Source organism: Salvelinus namaycush, chromosome 7, assembly GCF_016432855.1.
Source record: "Salvelinus namaycush isolate Seneca chromosome 7, SaNama_1.0, whole genome shotgun sequence".
Taxonomy (NCBI): domain Eukaryota; kingdom Metazoa; phylum Chordata; class Actinopteri; order Salmoniformes; family Salmonidae; genus Salvelinus; species Salvelinus namaycush.
In genome coordinates, this window is record NC_052313.1 from 1,430,567 (window position 1) to 1,449,252 (window position 18,686).

At 50.1% G+C, this 18,686-nt stretch overlaps 1 protein-coding gene across 1 annotated transcript in view; it reads left to right on the forward strand.

Annotated features, from left to right (window-relative positions):
* Positions 1-592: 592 nt before the first annotated feature.
* LOC120050271 (collagen alpha-1(V) chain-like) overlaps positions 593-18,686 on the forward strand; it is a 165,752-nt gene continuing 147,658 nt past the window's right edge. The window contains exons 1-4 of the mRNA XM_038996849.1: positions 593-605; positions 852-1,016; positions 3,271-3,484; positions 12,151-12,313. Coding sequence (XP_038852777.1) covers positions 593-605; positions 852-1,016; positions 3,271-3,484; positions 12,151-12,313 — 555 coding nt within the window. The remainder of the gene's footprint in view (positions 606-851; positions 1,017-3,270; positions 3,485-12,150; positions 12,314-18,686) is intronic.

Below are 18,686 nucleotides of genomic sequence, written 5' to 3' on the forward strand. Positions count from 1 at the left end.
GAGACAGGAATATATGTATCCAGGGGAGACAGGGGGACATGTTGCCAGGGGAGAAAGGAATATATGTATCCAGGGGAGACAGGAATATATGTATCCAGGGGAGACAGGAATATATGTATCCAGGGGAGACAGGGGGACATGTTGCCAGGGGAGACAGGAATACATGTATCCAGGGGAGACAGGGGGATATGTTGCCAGGGGAGACAGGGGGACATGTAGCCAGGGGAGCAATGGGGGCAATGCATCTGTCTATGTTCAATTATTTGAAGTCTTTCCTCATTAGGTTATCACCAGAATGGAAGTCTTTCCTCATTAGGTTATCACCAGAATGGAAGTCTTTCCTCATTAGGTTATCACCAGAATGGAAGTCTTTCCTCATTAGGTTATCACCAGAATGGAAGTCTTTCCTCATTTGGTTATCACCAGAATGGAAGTCTTTCCTCATTAGGTTATCACCAGAATGGAAGTCTTTCCTCATTAGGTTATCACCAGAATGGAAGTCTTTCCTCATTAGGTTATCACCAGAATGGAAGTCTTTCCTCATTAGGTTATCACCAGAATGGAAGTCTTTCCTCATTAGGTTATCACCAGAATGGAAGTATTCAGTACACATATATGATTTCTCATTAAAAGAGCAAGATATTAAAATGTGAATTATTTTGAAGGCTATAAAGCCATGTTCATGAATCAAACAGAGGTTCGGTTATGAAGATGACATACATTTTGTGTAAATGCAATAGATTATGGTTGCTTGACATTCTAACTGTTGAAACAAAGATTCAGGTGCGTTGTGAAGTTCTTGTCAGATTATAAATCGTCTTGTATCTTCTCTCTCTCTCTCTCTCCAACAGCTGAACCAGTGGATGTGCTGAAAGTATTAGACTTTCACAATTCCCACGAAGGAGTTAGGAAAACATCAGGATTTTGCACAAACCGAAGAGCATCTGAGCCGGACACAGCCTACAGAGTTGGAAAGCAAGCCCAGATCAGTGCCCCCACCAAGAAGCTTTTCCCAGGTAAGACAAACCCTGTCCTTCCATCCCTCCGTTCCGCTCCATCCTCTCTCTGTCTTACTCCAAATCCTGGCTGTGCAGCGCAGAAGGGAGCGGTGTTTAAAAGTGTCTTTTGTTCGTCTTGCCAAGGCTTTTGACAGGAGATGACATCCCTGATCTGATAATGTAGCAGTGCTGTATTCCTTCCTCAGACTGTTTGTATTCCACCAACCCCAGAGCGAGAGAATCTGGCTGAGGGAACTAGCTAGTCTAACACCAACCCTAGCGAGAGAGAATCTGGCTGAGAGAACTAGCTAGTCTAACACCAACCCCCAGAGAGAGAGAATCTGGCTGAGAGAACTAGCTAGTCTAACACCAACCCCAGAGAGAGAGAATCTGGCTGAGAGAACTAGCTAGTCTAACACCAACCCTAGAGAGAGAGAATCTGGCTGAGAGAACTAGCTAGCCTAACACCAACGCCCAGAGAGAGAGAATCTGGCTGAGAGAACTAGCTAGTCTAACACCAACCCTAGAGAGAGAGAATCTGGCTGAGAGAACTAGCTAGCCTAACACCAATGCCCAGAGAGAGAGAATCTGGCTGAGAGAACTAGCTAGTCTAACACCAACCCTAGAGAGAGAGAATCTGGCTGAGAGAACTAGCTAGTCTAACACCAACCCCGAGAGAGAGAGAATATGGCTGAGAGAACTAGCTAGTCTAACACCAACGCCCAGAGAGAGAGAATCTGGCTGAGAGAACTAGCTAGTCTAACACCAACCCTAGAGAGAGAGAATCTGGCTGAGAGAACTAGCTAGTCTAACAGCAACCCCCAGAGAGAGAGAGCGAATCTGGCTGAGAGAACTAGCTTGTCTAACACCAACCCCAGAGAGAGAGAATCTGGCTGAGAGAACTAGCTAGTCTAACACCAACCCTAGAGAGAGAGAATCTGGCTGAGAGAACTAGCTAGTCTAACAGCAACCCCCAGAGAGAGAGAGCGAATCTGGCTGAGAGAACTAGCTAGTCTAACACCAACCCCCAGAGAGAGAGAATCTGGCTGAGAGAACTAGCTAGTCTAACACCAACCCCAGAGAGAGAGAATCTGGCTGAGAGGGAAGGCTTGAGTGGAATAAAATAAATTAACTCAATGGCCGTCATGTAGAAATAATAAACTATTATTATGAGTCTGGATTATGCACCAGAGTTGTTTCAGGTGTTTTATGTGAGACTCTAGATACTGATTTATTTCATTTGGGTGTTAAAACCCAAGTTTGACTCATTCATAGATTAGATGTCCTAATCTCCTCTTAAAGTTTGTAGGATATTTTTATACATTGTATTCCTCTTTGGCACAACCTTTCAAATGGAGATTTGTTTGTGTTTAATAAATTCAGGAAAAGTGTCAATAAATCTGTTTTAATGTTCAGACATTGGTTGCCCTCCAATTTGTCTCTTCTGAAAGGACAATTGTACTCTAAATACGTGAGATTTTACACGTTCAATATCATTGCCCTAAAATGTATAGCGTTGTCATCAAGCCTGGAAATGTATGTACATGGATAAAGTAGTATACGATTAGCTCAGGTCCTGTGTGGCTTAGTTGGTAGAGTGTGATGCTTGTAAGGGTTGTGGGTTTGATTCCCGCTGGAATGAATAAATGATTAGCTTAGGTCTATCTGGATGCTTGAAAGACTGTAAACCTGGGGTAGTTGCAGAACAAATTACACCTTACACCAAAAAACATAAACACAATGTGTGTCTATAGGAAACTGTATATGATTGTGTAAATGTAAAGGGTAACTGAATTGAAAAGTCCTCACCTGTGATTTCTGTTTTTTGTTACTCAATAATACACATCTTACGATTGAATCAGTCGCATCTTACGATTGAATCAGTCGCATCTTACGATTGAATCAGTCGCATCTTATGATTGAATCAGTCGATTATTACGATTGAATCAGTTGCATCTTACGATTGAATCAGTCGATTCTTACGATTGAATCAGTCGCATCTTACGATTGAATCAGTCGCATCTTACGATTGAATCAGTCGATTCTTACGATTGAATCAGTCGTTTCTTACGATTGAATCAGTCACATCTTACGATTGAATCAGTCGCATCTTATGATTGAATCAGTTCCGTGTATTTCTAACCTGATCTAACATGTGTTCTGTGCATTGTGTGTGTGTGTGTGTGTGTGTGTGTAACAGAGGGGGGGGGGGGGGGGGGGGGGGGGTGTTACTGTATCTCTGTATTTCTAACCCAACCTGTGTGTTCTGTAGGGGGTGTGTTCCCTGAAGACTTCTCCATCCTGACCACCCTCAGGCCCAAGGCCGGCCTCCAGTCCTTCCTGCTGTCTGTTTACAGTGAGCAGGGCGTGCAGCAGCTGGGGGTGGAGGTGGGACGCTCACCCGTCTTCCTGTATGAGGACCAGAGCGGCAAGCCCGCCCCTGAGGACTACCCCCTGTTCCGCTCTCTCAACCTGGCCGACGGAAAGTAAGTCAAGACTGACCTACCACTACTGCTGCTGGTTGGTCTCACAGAGAACAGGGAGAGAGACGGAGGGAGGGAGACCATTGCTGATCACAGAGAACAGGGAGAGTGACGGAGGAAGGGAGACCATCGCTGAGCACAGAGAACAGGGAGAGTGACGGAGGAAGGGAGATCATCGCTGAGCACAGAGAACAGGGAGAGTGACGGAGGAAGGGAGACCATTGCTGCTCACAGAGAACAGGGAGAGAGACGGAAAAAGGGAGACCATCGCTGAGCACAGAGAACAGGGAGAGTGACGGAGGAAGGGAGACCATCGCTGAGCACAGAGAACAGGGAGAGAGAGACCATCGCTGCTCACAGAGAACAGGGAGAGAGAGACCATCGCTGAGCACAGAGAACAGGGAGAGAGAGACCATCGCTGAGCACAGAGAACAGGGAGAGAGACGGAGGGGGACCATCGCTGAGCACAGAGAACAGGGAGAGTGACGGAGGAAGGGAGACCATCACTGATCACAGAGAACAGGGAGAGTGATGGAGGAAGGGAGACCATCGCTGATCACAGAGAACAGGGAGAGTGATGGAGGAAGGGAGACCATCGCTGATCACAGAGAACAGGGAGAGAGACGGAGGGGGACCATCGCTGATCACAGAGAACAGGGAGAGTGATGGAGGAAGGGAGACCATCGCTGATCACAGAGAACAGGGAGAGTGATGGAGGAAGGGAGACCATCGCTGAGCACAGAGAACAGGGAGAGTGATGGAGGAAGGGAGACCATCGCTGAGCACAGAGAACAGGGAGAGTGACGGAGGGAGACCATCGCTGATCACAGAGAACAGGGAGAGTGATGGAGGAAGGGAGACCATCGCTGATCACAGAGAACAGGGAGAGTGATGGAGGAAGGGAGACCATCGCTGAGCACAGAGAACAGGGAGAGAGACGGAGGGGGACCATCGCTGATCACAGAGAACAGGGAGAGAGAGACCATCGCTGCTCACAGAGAACAGGGAGAGAGAGACCATCGCTGCTCACAGAGAACAGGGAGAGTGACGGAGGAAGGGAGACCATCGCTGATCACAGAGAACAGGGAGAGTGATGGAGGAAGGGAGACCATCGCTGATCACAGAGAACAGGGAGAGTGATGGAGGAAGGGAGACCATCGCTGAGCACAGAGAACAGGGAGAGTGATGGAGGAAGGGAGCCCATCGCTGCTCACAGAGAACAGGGAGAGTGACGGAGGAAGGGAGACCATCGCTGCTCACAGAGAACAAGGAGAGTGATGGAGGAAGGGAGACCATCGCTGCTCACAGAGAACAGGGAGAGTGATGGAGGAAGGGAGACCATCGCTGATCACAGAGAACAGGGAGAGTGATGGAGGAAGGGAGACCATCGCTGCTCACAGAGAACAGGGAGAGTGATGGAGGAAGGGAGACCATCGCTGCTCACAGAGAACAGGGAGAGTGATGGAGGAAGGGAGACCATCGCTGCTCACAGAGAACAGGGAGAGTGATGGAGGAAGGGAGACCATCGCTGATCACAGAGAACAGGGAGAGTGATGGAGGGAGGGAGACCATCGCTGCTCACAGAGAACAGGGAGAGGGAGGGAGACCATCGCTGCTCACAGAGAACAGGGAGAGGGAGGGAGACCATCGCTGCTCACAGAGACCAGAGAGAGGTAGGGAGACCATCACTGCTTACAGAGACCAGGGAGAGGGAGACCATCGCTGCTTACAGAGAACAGCCGAGAGGGAGACCATCGCTGCTTACAGAGACCAGGGAGAGGGAGACCATCGCTGCTTACAGAGAACAGCCGAGAGGGAGACCATCGCTGCTTACAGAGACCAGGGAGAGGGAGACCATCGCTGCTTACAGAGAACAGGGAGAGGGTGGGAGATCATCGCTGAGCACAGAGCACATGGAGAGGGAGGGAGACCATCGCTGCTTACAGAGACCAGGGAGACCATCGCTGCTTACAGAGACCAGGGAGAGGGAGACCATCGCTGCTTACAGAGACCAGGGAGAGGGAGACCATCGCTGCTCACAGAGAACAGGGAGACCATCGCTGCTTACAGAGACCAGGGAGAGGGAGACCATCGCTGCTTACAGAGAACAGGGAGAGGGAGACCATTGCTGCTTACAGAGACCAGGGAGAGGGAGACCATTGCTGCTTACAGAGACCAGGGAGAGAGAGACCATCGCTGCTTACAGAGACCAGGGAGAGGGAGACCATTGCTGCTTACAGAGACCAGGGAGAGAGAGACCATCGCTGCTTACAGAGACCAGGGAGAGGGAGACCATTGCTGCTTACAGAGACCAGGGAGAGAGAGACCATCGCTGCTTACAGAGACCAGGGAGAAGGAGACCATTGCTGCTTACAGAGACCAGGGAGAGGGAGACCATCGCTGCTTACAGAGACCAGGGAGAGGGAGACCATTGCTGCTTACAGAGACCAGGGAGAGAGAGACCATCGCTGCTTACAGAGACCAGGGAGAGGGAGACCATCGCTGCTTACAGAGACCAGGGAGAGAGAGACCATCGCTGCTTACAGAGACCAGGGAGAGGGAGACCATCGCTGCTTACAGAGACCAGGGAGAGGGAGACCATCGCTGCTTACAGAGACCAGGGAGAGGGAGACCATTGCTGCTTACAGAGACCAGGGAGAGGGAGACCATCGCTGCTTACAGAGACCAGGGAGAGGGAGACCATCGCTGCTTACAGAGACCAGGGAGAGGGAGACCATTGCTGCTTACAGAGACCAGGGAGAGGGAGACCATTGCTGCTTACAGAGACCAGGGAGAGGGAGAGAGGGATGTTGGGGAGGGAGGAAGGAGGAGGGCTGGATAAAGACTGAAAATAGAGCTTAGTTAGGTTTGTGTGTGTCTCTTCACCCAGACTATATTCATACTCAAACCCTGGTGCACCCCCCCAACCCTCTCTAGAATATATACTATAAACATATAATGTGCAAGGAGCTCTCTGATTGCCTGGACAATCTATTTTGTGTACCTGTATGTGATTTTGTCTTTGTAGTCATCGTAGGTTCTATGTTATCTGATTTGACTACGTTTCAGTCATGCTCTGATTGATGTGACTGGTACCCCTATATAATGAATACAACCCTGGTACGACAGCCCTAATCATACTTACCATACTGCTGTGTCCTCTGTATTCACTAAGACGCACTAAGAAGCAGAAAACAACAGAAATCACCCTTCACCTCATCTCACCGCAGGTGTCCAAACACAGGATTAGGTCTGTCCCGGGGGTTATGATTAGGTCCTGAGCTGCAGCACAGGGGGATAGGAGAGGTGAGGGTTAGGGGGGTCCTGGGCTGCAGCACAGGGGATAGGAGGGGTGAGGGTTAGAGGGGTCCTGGGCTGCAGCACGGGGGATAGGAGAGGTGAGGGTTAGAGGGGTTCTGGGCTGCAGCACGGGGGATAGGAGAGGTGAGGGTTAGAGGGGTCCTGGGCTGCAGCACAGGGGATAGGAGAGGTGAGGGTTAGGGGGGTCCTGAGCTGCAGCACAGGGGGATAGGAGAGGTGAGGGTTAGGGGGGTCCTGGGCTGCAGCACGGGGGATAGGAGAGGTGAGGGTTAGAGGGGTCCTGGGCTGCAGCACAGGGGATAGGAGGGGTGAGGGTTAGGGGGGTCCTGGGCTGCAGCACAGGGGATAGGAGGGGTGAGGGTTAGAGGGGTCCTGGGCTGCAGCACGGGGGATAGGAGAGGTGAGGGTTAGGGGGGTCCTGGGCTGCAGCACAGGGGATAGGAGGGGTGAGGGTTAGAGGGGTCCTGGGCTGCAGCACGGGGGATAGGAGAGGTGAGGGTTAGGGGGGTCCTGGGCTGCAGCACAGGGGATAGGAGGGGTGAGGGTTAGGGGGGTCCTGGGCTGCAGCACAGGGGATAGGAGGGGTGAGGGTTAGAGGGGTCCTGGGCTGCAGCACGGGGGATAGGAGAGGTGAGGGTTAGGGGGGTCCTGGGCTGCAGCACAGGGGATAGGAGGGGTGAGGGTTAGAGGGGTCCTGGGCTGCAGCACGGGGGATAGGAGAGGTGAGGGTTAGGGGGGTCCTGGGCTGCAGCAGGGGGGATAGGAGGGGGGAGGGTTAGGGGGGTCCTGGGCTGCAGCATGGGGGATAGGAGAGGTGAGTGTTAGGGGGGTCCTGGGCTGCAGCACGGGGGATAGGAGAGGTGAGCGTTAGGGGGGTCCTGGGCTGCAGCACGGGGGATAAGAGAGGTGAGGGTTACGGGGGTCCTGTGCTGCAGCACAGGGGATAGGAGGGGTGAGGGTTAGGGGGGTCCTGGGCTGCAGCACAGGGGATAGGAGAGGTGAGCGTTAGGGGGGTCCTGTGCTGCAGCACGGGGGATAAGAGAGGTGAGGGTTACGGGGGTCCTGTGCTGCAGCACAGGGGATAGGAGGGGTGAGGGTTAGGGGGGTCCTGGGCTGCAGCACAGGGGATAGGAGAGGTGAGTGTTAGGGGGGTCCTGGGCTGCAGCACGGGGGATAGGAGAGGTGAGCGTTAGGGGGGGTCCTGGGCTGCAGCACGGGGGATAAGAGAGGTGAGGGTTACGGGGGTCCTGTGCTGCAGCACAGGGGATAGGAGGGGTGAGGGTTAGGGGGGTCCTGGGCTGCAGCACAGGGGATAGGAGAGGTGAGCGTTAAGGGGGTCCTGGGCTGCAGCACGGGGGATAGGAGAGGTGAGCGTTAGGGGGGTCCTGGGCTGCAGCACGGGGGATAGGAGAGGTGAGCGTTAGGGGGGTCCTGGGCTGCAGCACGGGGGATAGGAGAGGTGAGCGTTAGGGGGGTCCTGGGCTGCAGCACGGGGGATAGGAGAGGTGAGCGTTAGGGGGGTCCTGTGCTGCAGCACGGGGGATAGGAGAGGTGAGCGTTAGGGGGGTCCTGTGCTGCAGCACAGGGGATATGAGGGGGGAGGGTTAGGGGGGTCCTGGGTAGTAGCAGCAGTATGGGGGATACGAGGGGTCAAAGACAGGGGATTAGTGGGGAGCCATGGGGAACCTGACCTCAGCCATGAGCCCTGTGCCTCTGTTTTCTTTAAAGAGGGGAACGTGGAGGAGGGATTGTGGGGGAAAGAGGAGAGGTACGTTAACATTACAGTATTAACCTCCTGGATTACCTCATCCAATCAGATTCCTTACAGAGAGTTTCTTAGCTTCCGTCAGTGCCTGTCTGATTTTCCGCTCTGCGTTCAGAAACCCCAGAATTCTCCCTGGGAGCCGCGGCTTAGTGTACATGAGCCCGTGGCGAAACGCAGGAGAACAAACAAAGGGAGGAGACGCTGAAAAAACGATCTGTCTTTTTTTCTTCTTCACAAAGCGTTTTATTCTGTCTCTCCGGGTTATTTAGGCAGATACATTTTGGGATGTGTTTTTTTGTGACAGTTTGTTTTCCTGGGCTTGACGAGAAGCCGTAACACGGTCAGCGGACATTTTGACCCAGGTAGATTTAAGTATGAGAAATTCCACTTCAAGTAAAATGTCATGTTATTAAGATACATCAAAGGGCCCTTATGAGAGGAAATAGGTGTTTTTGTGAGAGTTTTATACGTCTTCTTTTTATAAGATCTTACTGCTCTATCCAATTAAAGAAAGACCATGCTGCCATTCTAACACAGAGAAAGAATACATACCGTGTTGCCATTCTTACACAGATAAATAATACATACCATGCTGCCATTCTAACAACAGAGAAATAATACATACCATGCTGCCATTCTAACAACACAGAGAAATAATACATACCATGCTGCCATTCTAACACAGAGAAAGAATACACACCATGCTGCCATTCTAACAACACAGAGAAATAATACATACCATGCTGCCATTCTAACAACACAGAGAAATAATACATACCATGCTGCCATTCTAACAACACAGAGAAATAATACATACCATGCTGCCATTCTAACAACACAGAGAAATAATACATACCATGCTGCCATTCTAACAACACAGAGAAATAATACATACCATGCTGCCATTCTAACAACACAGAGAAATAATACATACCATGCTGCCATTCTAACAACACAGAGACATAATACATACCATGCTGCCATTCTAACAACACAGAGAAATAATACATACCATGCTGCCATTCTAACAACACAGAGAAATAATACATACCATGCTGCCATTCTAACAACACAGAGAAATAATACATACCATGCTGCCATTCTAACACAGAGAAATAATACATATCATGCTGCCATTCTAACAACACAGAGAAATAATACATACCATGCTGCCATTCTAACAACACAGAGAAATAATACATACCATGCTGCCATTCTAACAACACAGAGAAAGAATACATACCATGCTGCCATTCTAACACAGATAAATAATACATACCATGCTGCCATTCTAACAACACAGAGAAATAATACATACCATGCTGCCATTCTAACAACACAGAGAAATAATACATACCATGCTGCCATTCTAACAACACAGAGAAATAATACATACCATGCTGCCATTCTAACAACACAGAGAAATAATACATACCATGCTGCCATTCTAACAACACAGAGAAATAATACATACCATGCTGCCATTCTAACAACACAGAGAAATAATACATACCATGCTGCCATTCTAGCAGCACAGAGATATAATACATACCATGCTGCCATTCTAACACAGAGAAAGAATACATACCATGCTGCCATTCTAACACAGATAAATAATACATACCATGCTGCCATTCTAACAACACAGAGAAATAATACATACCATGCTGCCATTCTAACAACACAGAGAAATAATACATACCATGCTGCCATCCTAACAACACAGAGAAATAATACATACCATGCTGCCATTCTAACAACACAGAGACATAATACATACCATGCTGCCATTCTAACAACACAGAGAAATAATACATACCATGCTGCCATTCTAACAACACAGAGAAATAATACATACCATGCTGCCATTCTAACAACACAGATAAATAATACATACCATGCTGCCATTCTAACACAGAGAAATAATACATATCATGCTGCCATTCTAACAACACAGAGAAATAATACATACCATGCTGCCATTCTAACAACACAGAGAAATAATACATACCATGCTGCCATTCTAACAACACAGAGAAATAATACATACCATGCTGCCATTCTAACAACACAGAGAAATAATACATACCATGCTGCCATTCTAGCAGCACAGAGATATAATACATACCATGCTGCCATTCTAACACAGAGAAAGAATACATACCATGCTGCCATTCTAACACAGATAAATAATACATACCATGCTGCCATTCTAACAACACAGAGAAATAATACATACCATGCTGCCATTCTAACAACACAGAGAAACAGTAGCCCCCACTAGCCTACTTTGTAGCAGTTCTGTGGGGTGCTTTGGTTCACTGTACAGTTTTGTGACCTGCTGTCTAAAAAGCAATGTTCTCTGAGTAGGATTTTAGTGTTTAAAGACCTGGAAGTCCAACACCAGACCTTTGCCAAATCCTCACTGACTAGACTGTAACTAATGCTGCCTACCCACATGGCCAGCCCCCCCCCCCCTTGGTTTATACATTGTTTTATAGCGATACAGTTTACTGTACATGCATACTTAAACAGTGGAAAAAGTATAGTATTGCTCTAGTGTCATTCAAAGGAAAGTCATTTAAACATTTCCAAGGCACCTGTGGAAGTAACCGTCAGATGTGCTAGTGCATTTCGTTTATAAGTATTACCCAAATGAAGAAAAAATAAAAACGAGAACAGTTAGTATCTTAACGGAATATTTATTCTGTAGCCAGTTTGTAATACACTGGAGGGATGCATAATGGCTGACAAACGCAAATGCTTGGGTTGCTATCATAATGAGAGATTTACAGGACGAGTATTGTCATCCGAGGGCAGCCATTTTGATCAGTATTACTGACTGTTGGTTCTTGAACACTGGTCACTTTAATAATGATTTTCACTCATCAATCTACACACAATACCCCGTATTGACAAAGCAAAAACAGGTTTTTATACATAAAAAAAAAAAACTATTATCAAAAATCATCCTCCTCAGGCTCCTCTCTCCTCCTCCTCCTTCCCTTCCTCCCCCTTCTCCTTTCTCAGGCTCCTCTCTCAGGCTCTTCCTCCTCTCTCCTCCTCCTCCTTCCCTTCCTCCCCCTTCTCCTTTCTCAGGATCCTCTTCCTCAGGACAGTGTTTTGACTGTGCACCTCCTGCTCTCTCTTGCTCTTTCCTGACACACACTTTCCACAATGTTCAACACGTCTGTCACGCCGAGTAACCCAGAAGGAGGATTACGTTTGGAGTTTAATGAGTATAATCCAGTGTTAAACAGAGTGTGGAGGCCAGAATGTCCTGGCGGGGGCTCAGGAGGTGTTGGGTGCACGCGTGGCCACGTCGGGTAACCCTTTTGAATTCGTCCCAAATGGCACCCTCTTCCCTATATAGTGCTATGGTCAATAGGGTGTAGGGTGCCTTTTGAGACACAAACAATGTTCTGTCTGTTTGTGGAGGTTTTTGTTATTCTGGTTAAAACCTACTGTTTGAATTGGTGAACACACCATTCAGTCTGGTTTCATCAGGTTTTTAGCAGCAGTCTAATCTGAATGTACAGTATCTAACCATGTATCTCTGTGTTGCTCGTGTCCCCTCTAACAGGTGGCATCGTGTGGCCATCAGTGTGGAGAAGAAGATGGTCACCATCATCGTGGACTGTAAACAGAAGATCACCAAACCCCTCCTCAGGAGTGACCGTGCCTCCATCAACACCAACGGCATCACCGTGTTCGGAACCAGGATCCTTGACGAGAACGTCTTCCAGGTAAAGACATGATGTTGGATAGAATGCTGGGCTGTACATTCTGCTTGGTTGCTGTAACATGGGGATGTTAACCTCGTTCCCAGGCTAATTACGCATAGCGCATATAAGCCTTGAACACCAATGACTCAAATCTGCCGTGTGTGGGAGAAAAAGAGGTGTACAACTACACTGAACAAAAATAGAAACAAAACATGTAAAGTGTTGGTCCCATGTTTCATGAGCTGAAATAAAAGATCCCAGAAATGTTCCATACACGCAAAAAGCTTATTTCTCTCAAATTAGTTTACATCTCTGTTAGTGAGCATTTCTCCTTTGCCAAGATAATCCATCCACCTGACAGGTGTGGCATATCAAGAAGCTGATTAAACAGCATGATCATTACACAGGTGCACCTCGTGCTTGGGACAATAAAAGGCCACTCTAAAATGTGACATTTTGTCACACAACACAATGTCACACATGTCTCAAGTTTTGAAGGAGCGTGCAATTAACATGCTGACTGCCGGAATGTCCACCGGAGCTGTTGCCAGAGAATTTAATTTCTCTACCATAAGCCTCCTCCGACATCGTTTTTGAGAATTTGACAGTACGTCCATTCGACCTCAGGTCCGCAGACCACGTGTAACCACGCCAGCCCAGGACCTCCACATCCGGCTTCTTCACCTGTAGGGATCGTCTGAGACCAGCCACCCGGACAGCTGATGAAACTGTGGGTTTGGGTCACTAGGGTCTTGACCTGACTGCAGTTCAGCGACGTAACTGACTTCAGTGGGCAAATGCTCACCTTCGATGGCCGCTATCACCCTGGAGAAGTGTGCTGTTCACAAATGAAATCCAGTTTCAACTGTACTTGGCAGATGGCAGACAGCATGTATGGCGTTGCGTTGGTGAGCGGTTTGCTCATGTCAGTGTAGTGAGCAGAGTGTTTGATGGTGGCGGTGGGGTTATGGTATGGTATGGTTTGCTCATGTCAGTGTAGTGAGCAGAGTGTTTGATGGTGGCGGTGGGGTTATGGTATGGTATGGTTTGCTCATGTCAGTGTAGTGAACAGAGTGTTTGATGGTGGCGGTGGGGGTATGGAATGGTCAGGCATAAGCTACGGACAACGTGCACAATTACATTTTATCAATGCCAATTTGACTGCACAGAGATGCCATGACAAAATCCTGAGGCCCATTGTCGTGTCATTCATCCTCCGCCATTACCTCATTTAGCAGCATGATAATGCACAGCTCCATGTCGCAAGGATCTGTACACAGTTCCTGGAAGCTAAAAATGTCTGAGTTATTCAACGGCCTGCATACTCACCAGACGTGTCACCCATTGAGCATGTTTGGGATGCTCTGAATCAACGTGTACAGTACGATAGCGTGATCCAGTTCCAGGCAATATCCAGCAACTTCGTACAGCCATTGAAAAAGAGTGGGACAACATTCCACAGGCCACAATCAACAGCCTGATCAACTCTATGTGAAGGAGATGTGTTGCGCTGCATGAGGCAAATGGTGGTCACACCCGATACTGACTGATTTTATGATCCACATCCTACCTTTTTTGGTAGGGTCACCACCCTGGATGCAGGGGACAGGTCACCACCCTGGTGTGGATACAGGGGACAGGTCACCACCCTGGTGTGGATACAGGGGACAGGTCACCACCCTGGTGTGGATACAGGGGACAGGTCACCACCCTGGTGTGGATACAGGGGACAGGTCACCACCCTGGTGTGGATACAGGGGACAGGTCACCACCCTGGATACAGGGGACAGGTCACCACCCTGGATGCAGGGGACAGGTCACCACCCTGGATGCAGGGGACAGGTCACCACACTGGATGCAGAGGACAGGTCACCACCCTGGATGCAGGGGACAGGTCACCACCCTGGATGCAGAGGACAGGTCACCACCCTGGTGTGGATGCAGGGGACAGGTCACCACCCTGGTGTGGATACAGGGGACAGGTCACCACCCTGGATACAGGGGACAGGTCACCACCCTGGATGCAGGGGACAGGTCACCACCCTGGATACAGGGGACAGGTCACCACCCTGGATACAGGGGACAGGTCACCACCCTGGATGCAGGGGACAGGTCACCACCCTGGATGCAGGGGACAGGTCACCACCCTGGATGCAGGGGACAGGTCACCACCCTGGATGCAGGGGACAGGTCACCACCCTGGATGCAGGGGACAGGTCACCACCCTGGATGCAGAGGACAGGTCACCACCCTGGTGTGGATACAGGGGACAGGTCACCACCCTGGTGTGGATACAGGGGACAGGTCACCACACTGGATGCAGGGGACAGGTCACCACACTGGATGCAGGGGACAGGTCACCACCCTGGATGCAGAGGACAGGTCACCACCCTGGATGCAGAGGACAGGTCACCACCCTGGATGCAGGGGACAGGTCACCACCCTGGATGCAGAGGACAGGTCACCACCCTGGTGTGGATACAGGGGACAGGTCACCACCCTGGATGCAGGGGACAGGTCACCACACTGGATGCAGAGGACAGGTCACCACCCTGGATGCAGGGGACAGGTCACCACCCTGGATGCAGAGGACAGGTCACCACCCTGGTGTGGATACAGGGGACAGGTCACCACCCTGGATGCAGGGGACAGGTCACCACACTGGATGCAGAGGACAGGTCACCACCCTGGATGCAGGGGACAGGTCACCACCCTGGATGCAGAGGACAGGTCACCACCCTGGTGTGGATACAGGGGACAGGTCACCACCCTGGATGCAGGGAACAGGTCACCACCCTGGATGCAGAGGACAGGTCACCACCCTGGTGTGGATACAGGGGACAGGTCACCACCCTGGATGCAGGGGACAGGTCACCACACTGGATGCAGAGGACAGGTCACCACCCTGGATGCAGGGGACAGGTCACCACCCTGGATGCAGAGGACAGGTCACCACCCTGGTGTGGATACAGGGGACAGGTCACCACCCTGGATGCAGGGGACAGGTCACCACCCTGGATACAGGGGACAGGTCACCACCCTGGATACAGGGGACAGGTCACCACCCTGGATGCAGGGGACAGGTCACCACCCTGGATACAGGGGACACGTCACCACCCTGGATGCAGGGGACAGGTCACCACCCTGGATGCAGGGGACAAGTCACCACCCTGGATGCAGGGGACACGTCACCACCCTGGATGCAGGGGACACGTCACCACCCTGGATACAGAGGACAGGTCACCACCCTGGATGCAGAGGACAGGTCACCACCCTGGATGCAGGGGACAAGTCACCACCCTGATGTGGATGCAGGGGACAAGTCACCACCCTGGATGCAGAGGACACGTCACCACCCTGGATGCAGAGGACACGTCACCACCCTGGATGCAGGGGACACGTCACCACCCTGGATGCAGGGGACATAGGGTTATGTTAAAGGTCACCACCCTGGATGCAGGGGACAGGTCACCACCCTGGTGTGGATTTAGGGGACAAGTCACCACCCTGGATGCAGGGGACACGTCACCACCCTGGTGTGGATACAGTGGACAAGTCACCACCCTGGTGTGGATGCAGGGGACAAGTCACCACCCTGGATGCAGGGGACACGTCACCACCCTGGATGCAGGGGACACGTCACCACCCTGGATGCAGGGGACAGGTCACCACCCTGGATGCAGGGGACACGTCACCACCCTGGATGCAGGGGACACGTCACCACACTGGATGCAAGGGACACGTCACCACCCTGGATGCAGGGGACAAGTCACCACCCTGGATGCAGGGGACAGGTCACCACCCTGGTGTGGATGCAGGGGACTGAGGGTTGTTTTTGTGGGATGTGTGTTGCCTGTAAGAGAATGAGTTTGTGTTTGTTTACGTGGTGCTGGAGGGTGGGGAGTGACCTATCATCGTTCCCTGGCCCTGCTTGCCTTGCCTCGACTGCTGGGTCTCACCCTAACCTGACTGCTGCTGGGTCTCGTCCTAACCTGACTGTGGGCTGACTGCTGCAGGGTCTCATCCTAACCTGAACCAGTACCTGGACTTGAGGAGACAATGAATATGATGAGATCAAAAAAGGTCTAAATAAAAATGAAATCAATGATCTTTCGGGATACTGTACTGCTGCTGGATCAGCCGACCTGTGCGTGACAGTCATGAGTGATATTTTCGGAGGTGCTGAATGTTGATTTGGCGCATGCGCACTTGGTCAAAAACAGTAGATCAATAGATCATTAGCAGAGCTGGATAATGGGACTTTGAATAGAAGGATTCTGGGCGTTAGAGGAGATCTGTTCATATTCATCGTCTCCTCAACAACCTAGAGTTAACATTTATTTTGGGGGGGTTTGTATCACAACATGCCTACCACTTTGAAGATGCTAAATATTTTTTTCTTGTGAAACAAGCAAGAAATAAGACAAAAAAACAGAAAACTTGAGCGTGCATAACTTTTCACCCCCCCCCCCCCCCCCCATTCTTCAAGGCGAAACTGCTCCAGCTCCTTCAAGTTGGATGGGTTCCACTGGTGTACAGCAGCCTTTAAGTCATACCACAGGTTCTCAATTGGATTGAGGTTTGAGCTATGACTAGGCCATTCCAAGACATTTAAATATTTTCCCCTTAAAACTCTTGAGTGGTGCTTTAGCAGTATGCTTAGGGTCATTGTCCTGCTGGAAGGTGAACCTCCGTCCCAGGCTCAAATCTCTGGAAGACTGAAACAGGTTTCCCTCAAGAATTTCCCAGTGTTTAGCGCCATCCATCATTCCTTCAATCAATTCTGACCAGTTTCCCAGTCCGTACCAATGAAAAACATCCCTACAGCATGATACTGCCACCACCCTGCTTCACTGTGGTGTTCTCGGGGTGATGAGAGGTGTTGGGTTTGCACCAGACATAGCATTTTCCTTCTTCCATATATTTGGGGAGTCGCCCACGTGCCTTTTGGCAAACACCAAATGTGTTTGCTTATTTTGTTCTTTAAGAAGTGGCTTTTTTCTGGCCACTCTTCCATAAACCCCACCTCGGTGTAGTGTACGGCTTAAAGTGTCCTATGAACAGATACTCCAATCTCCGCTGTGGAGCTTTGCAGCTCCTTCAGGGTTATCTATGGTCTCTTTGTTGCCTCTCTGATTAATGCCCTCCTTGCCTGGTCCATGAGTTTTGGTGGGTGGCCCTCTCTTGGCAGATTCGTTGTAGTGCCGTATTCTTTCTGTTTTTTAATAATGGATTTATGGTGCTCCGTGGGATGTTCAAAACCAAATCAAATGTATTTATATAGCTCTTCTTACATCAGCTGATACATCAAAGTGCTGTACAGAAACCCAGCCTAAAACCCCAAACAGCAAGCAATGCAGGTTTCTGATATTTTTTTATAACCCAACCCTGATCTGTGCTTCTCTACAACTTTGTCCCTGACCTGTTTGGAGAACCCCTTTGTCTTCACGGTGCCCCTTGCTTATTGGTGTTGCAGACTGTGGGGCCTTTCAGAACAGGTGTATATGTACTGAGGTCATGTGACAGATCATGTGACACTTAGATTGCACACAGGTGGACATTATTTAACAAGTTATGTGACTTCTGAAGGTAATTGGTTGCACCAGATCTTATTTAGGGGCTTCATAGCAAAGGGGGTGAATACATATGCACGCACCACTTTATTATTTTTTTTTAAACAAGTAATTTTTTAAATTTCACTTCAGCAATTTGGACTATTTTGTGTATGTCCATCCTATGAAATCCAAATAAAAATCCATTTAAATTACAGGTTGTAATGCAACAAAATAGGAAAAACTCCAAGGGGGATGAATACTTTCGCAAGGCACTGTAACCCTGACTCTGGGCTGACTGCTGCTGCTGCCATGTTATCACCCTGCGGGGTGTGGTGCGGAGGGATCGTCAGTGGTCAGGTTGTTTGGAGCGGAGCGTCATTGGTCATGTTGTTTGGAGCAGATTGTCAGTGTGTCGGGGTGTTTGGAGCAGAGCGGCAGTGTGTCGGGGTGTTTGGAGCGAAGCGTCAGTGTGTCGGGGTGTTTGGAGCGTCAGTGGGTCAGGGTGTTTGGAGCGTCAGTGGGTCAGGGTGTTTGGAGCGTCAGTGTCAGGGTGTTTGGAGCGTCAGTGTGTCAGGGTGTTTGGAGCGTCAGTGGGTCAGGGTGTTTGGAGCGTCAGTGGGTCAGTGGGTCAGGGTGTTTGGAGCGTCAGTGGGTCAGTGGGTCAGGGTGTTTGGAGCGGAGCGTCAGTGTGTCAGGGTGTTTGGAGCGTCAGTGGGTCAGGGTGTTTGGAGCGTCAGTGGGTCAGGGTGTTTGGAGCAGAGCGTCAGTGGGTCAGGGTGTTTGGAGCGGCAGTGGGTCAGTGTGTCAGGGTGTTTGGAGCGTCAGTGGGTCAGGGTGTT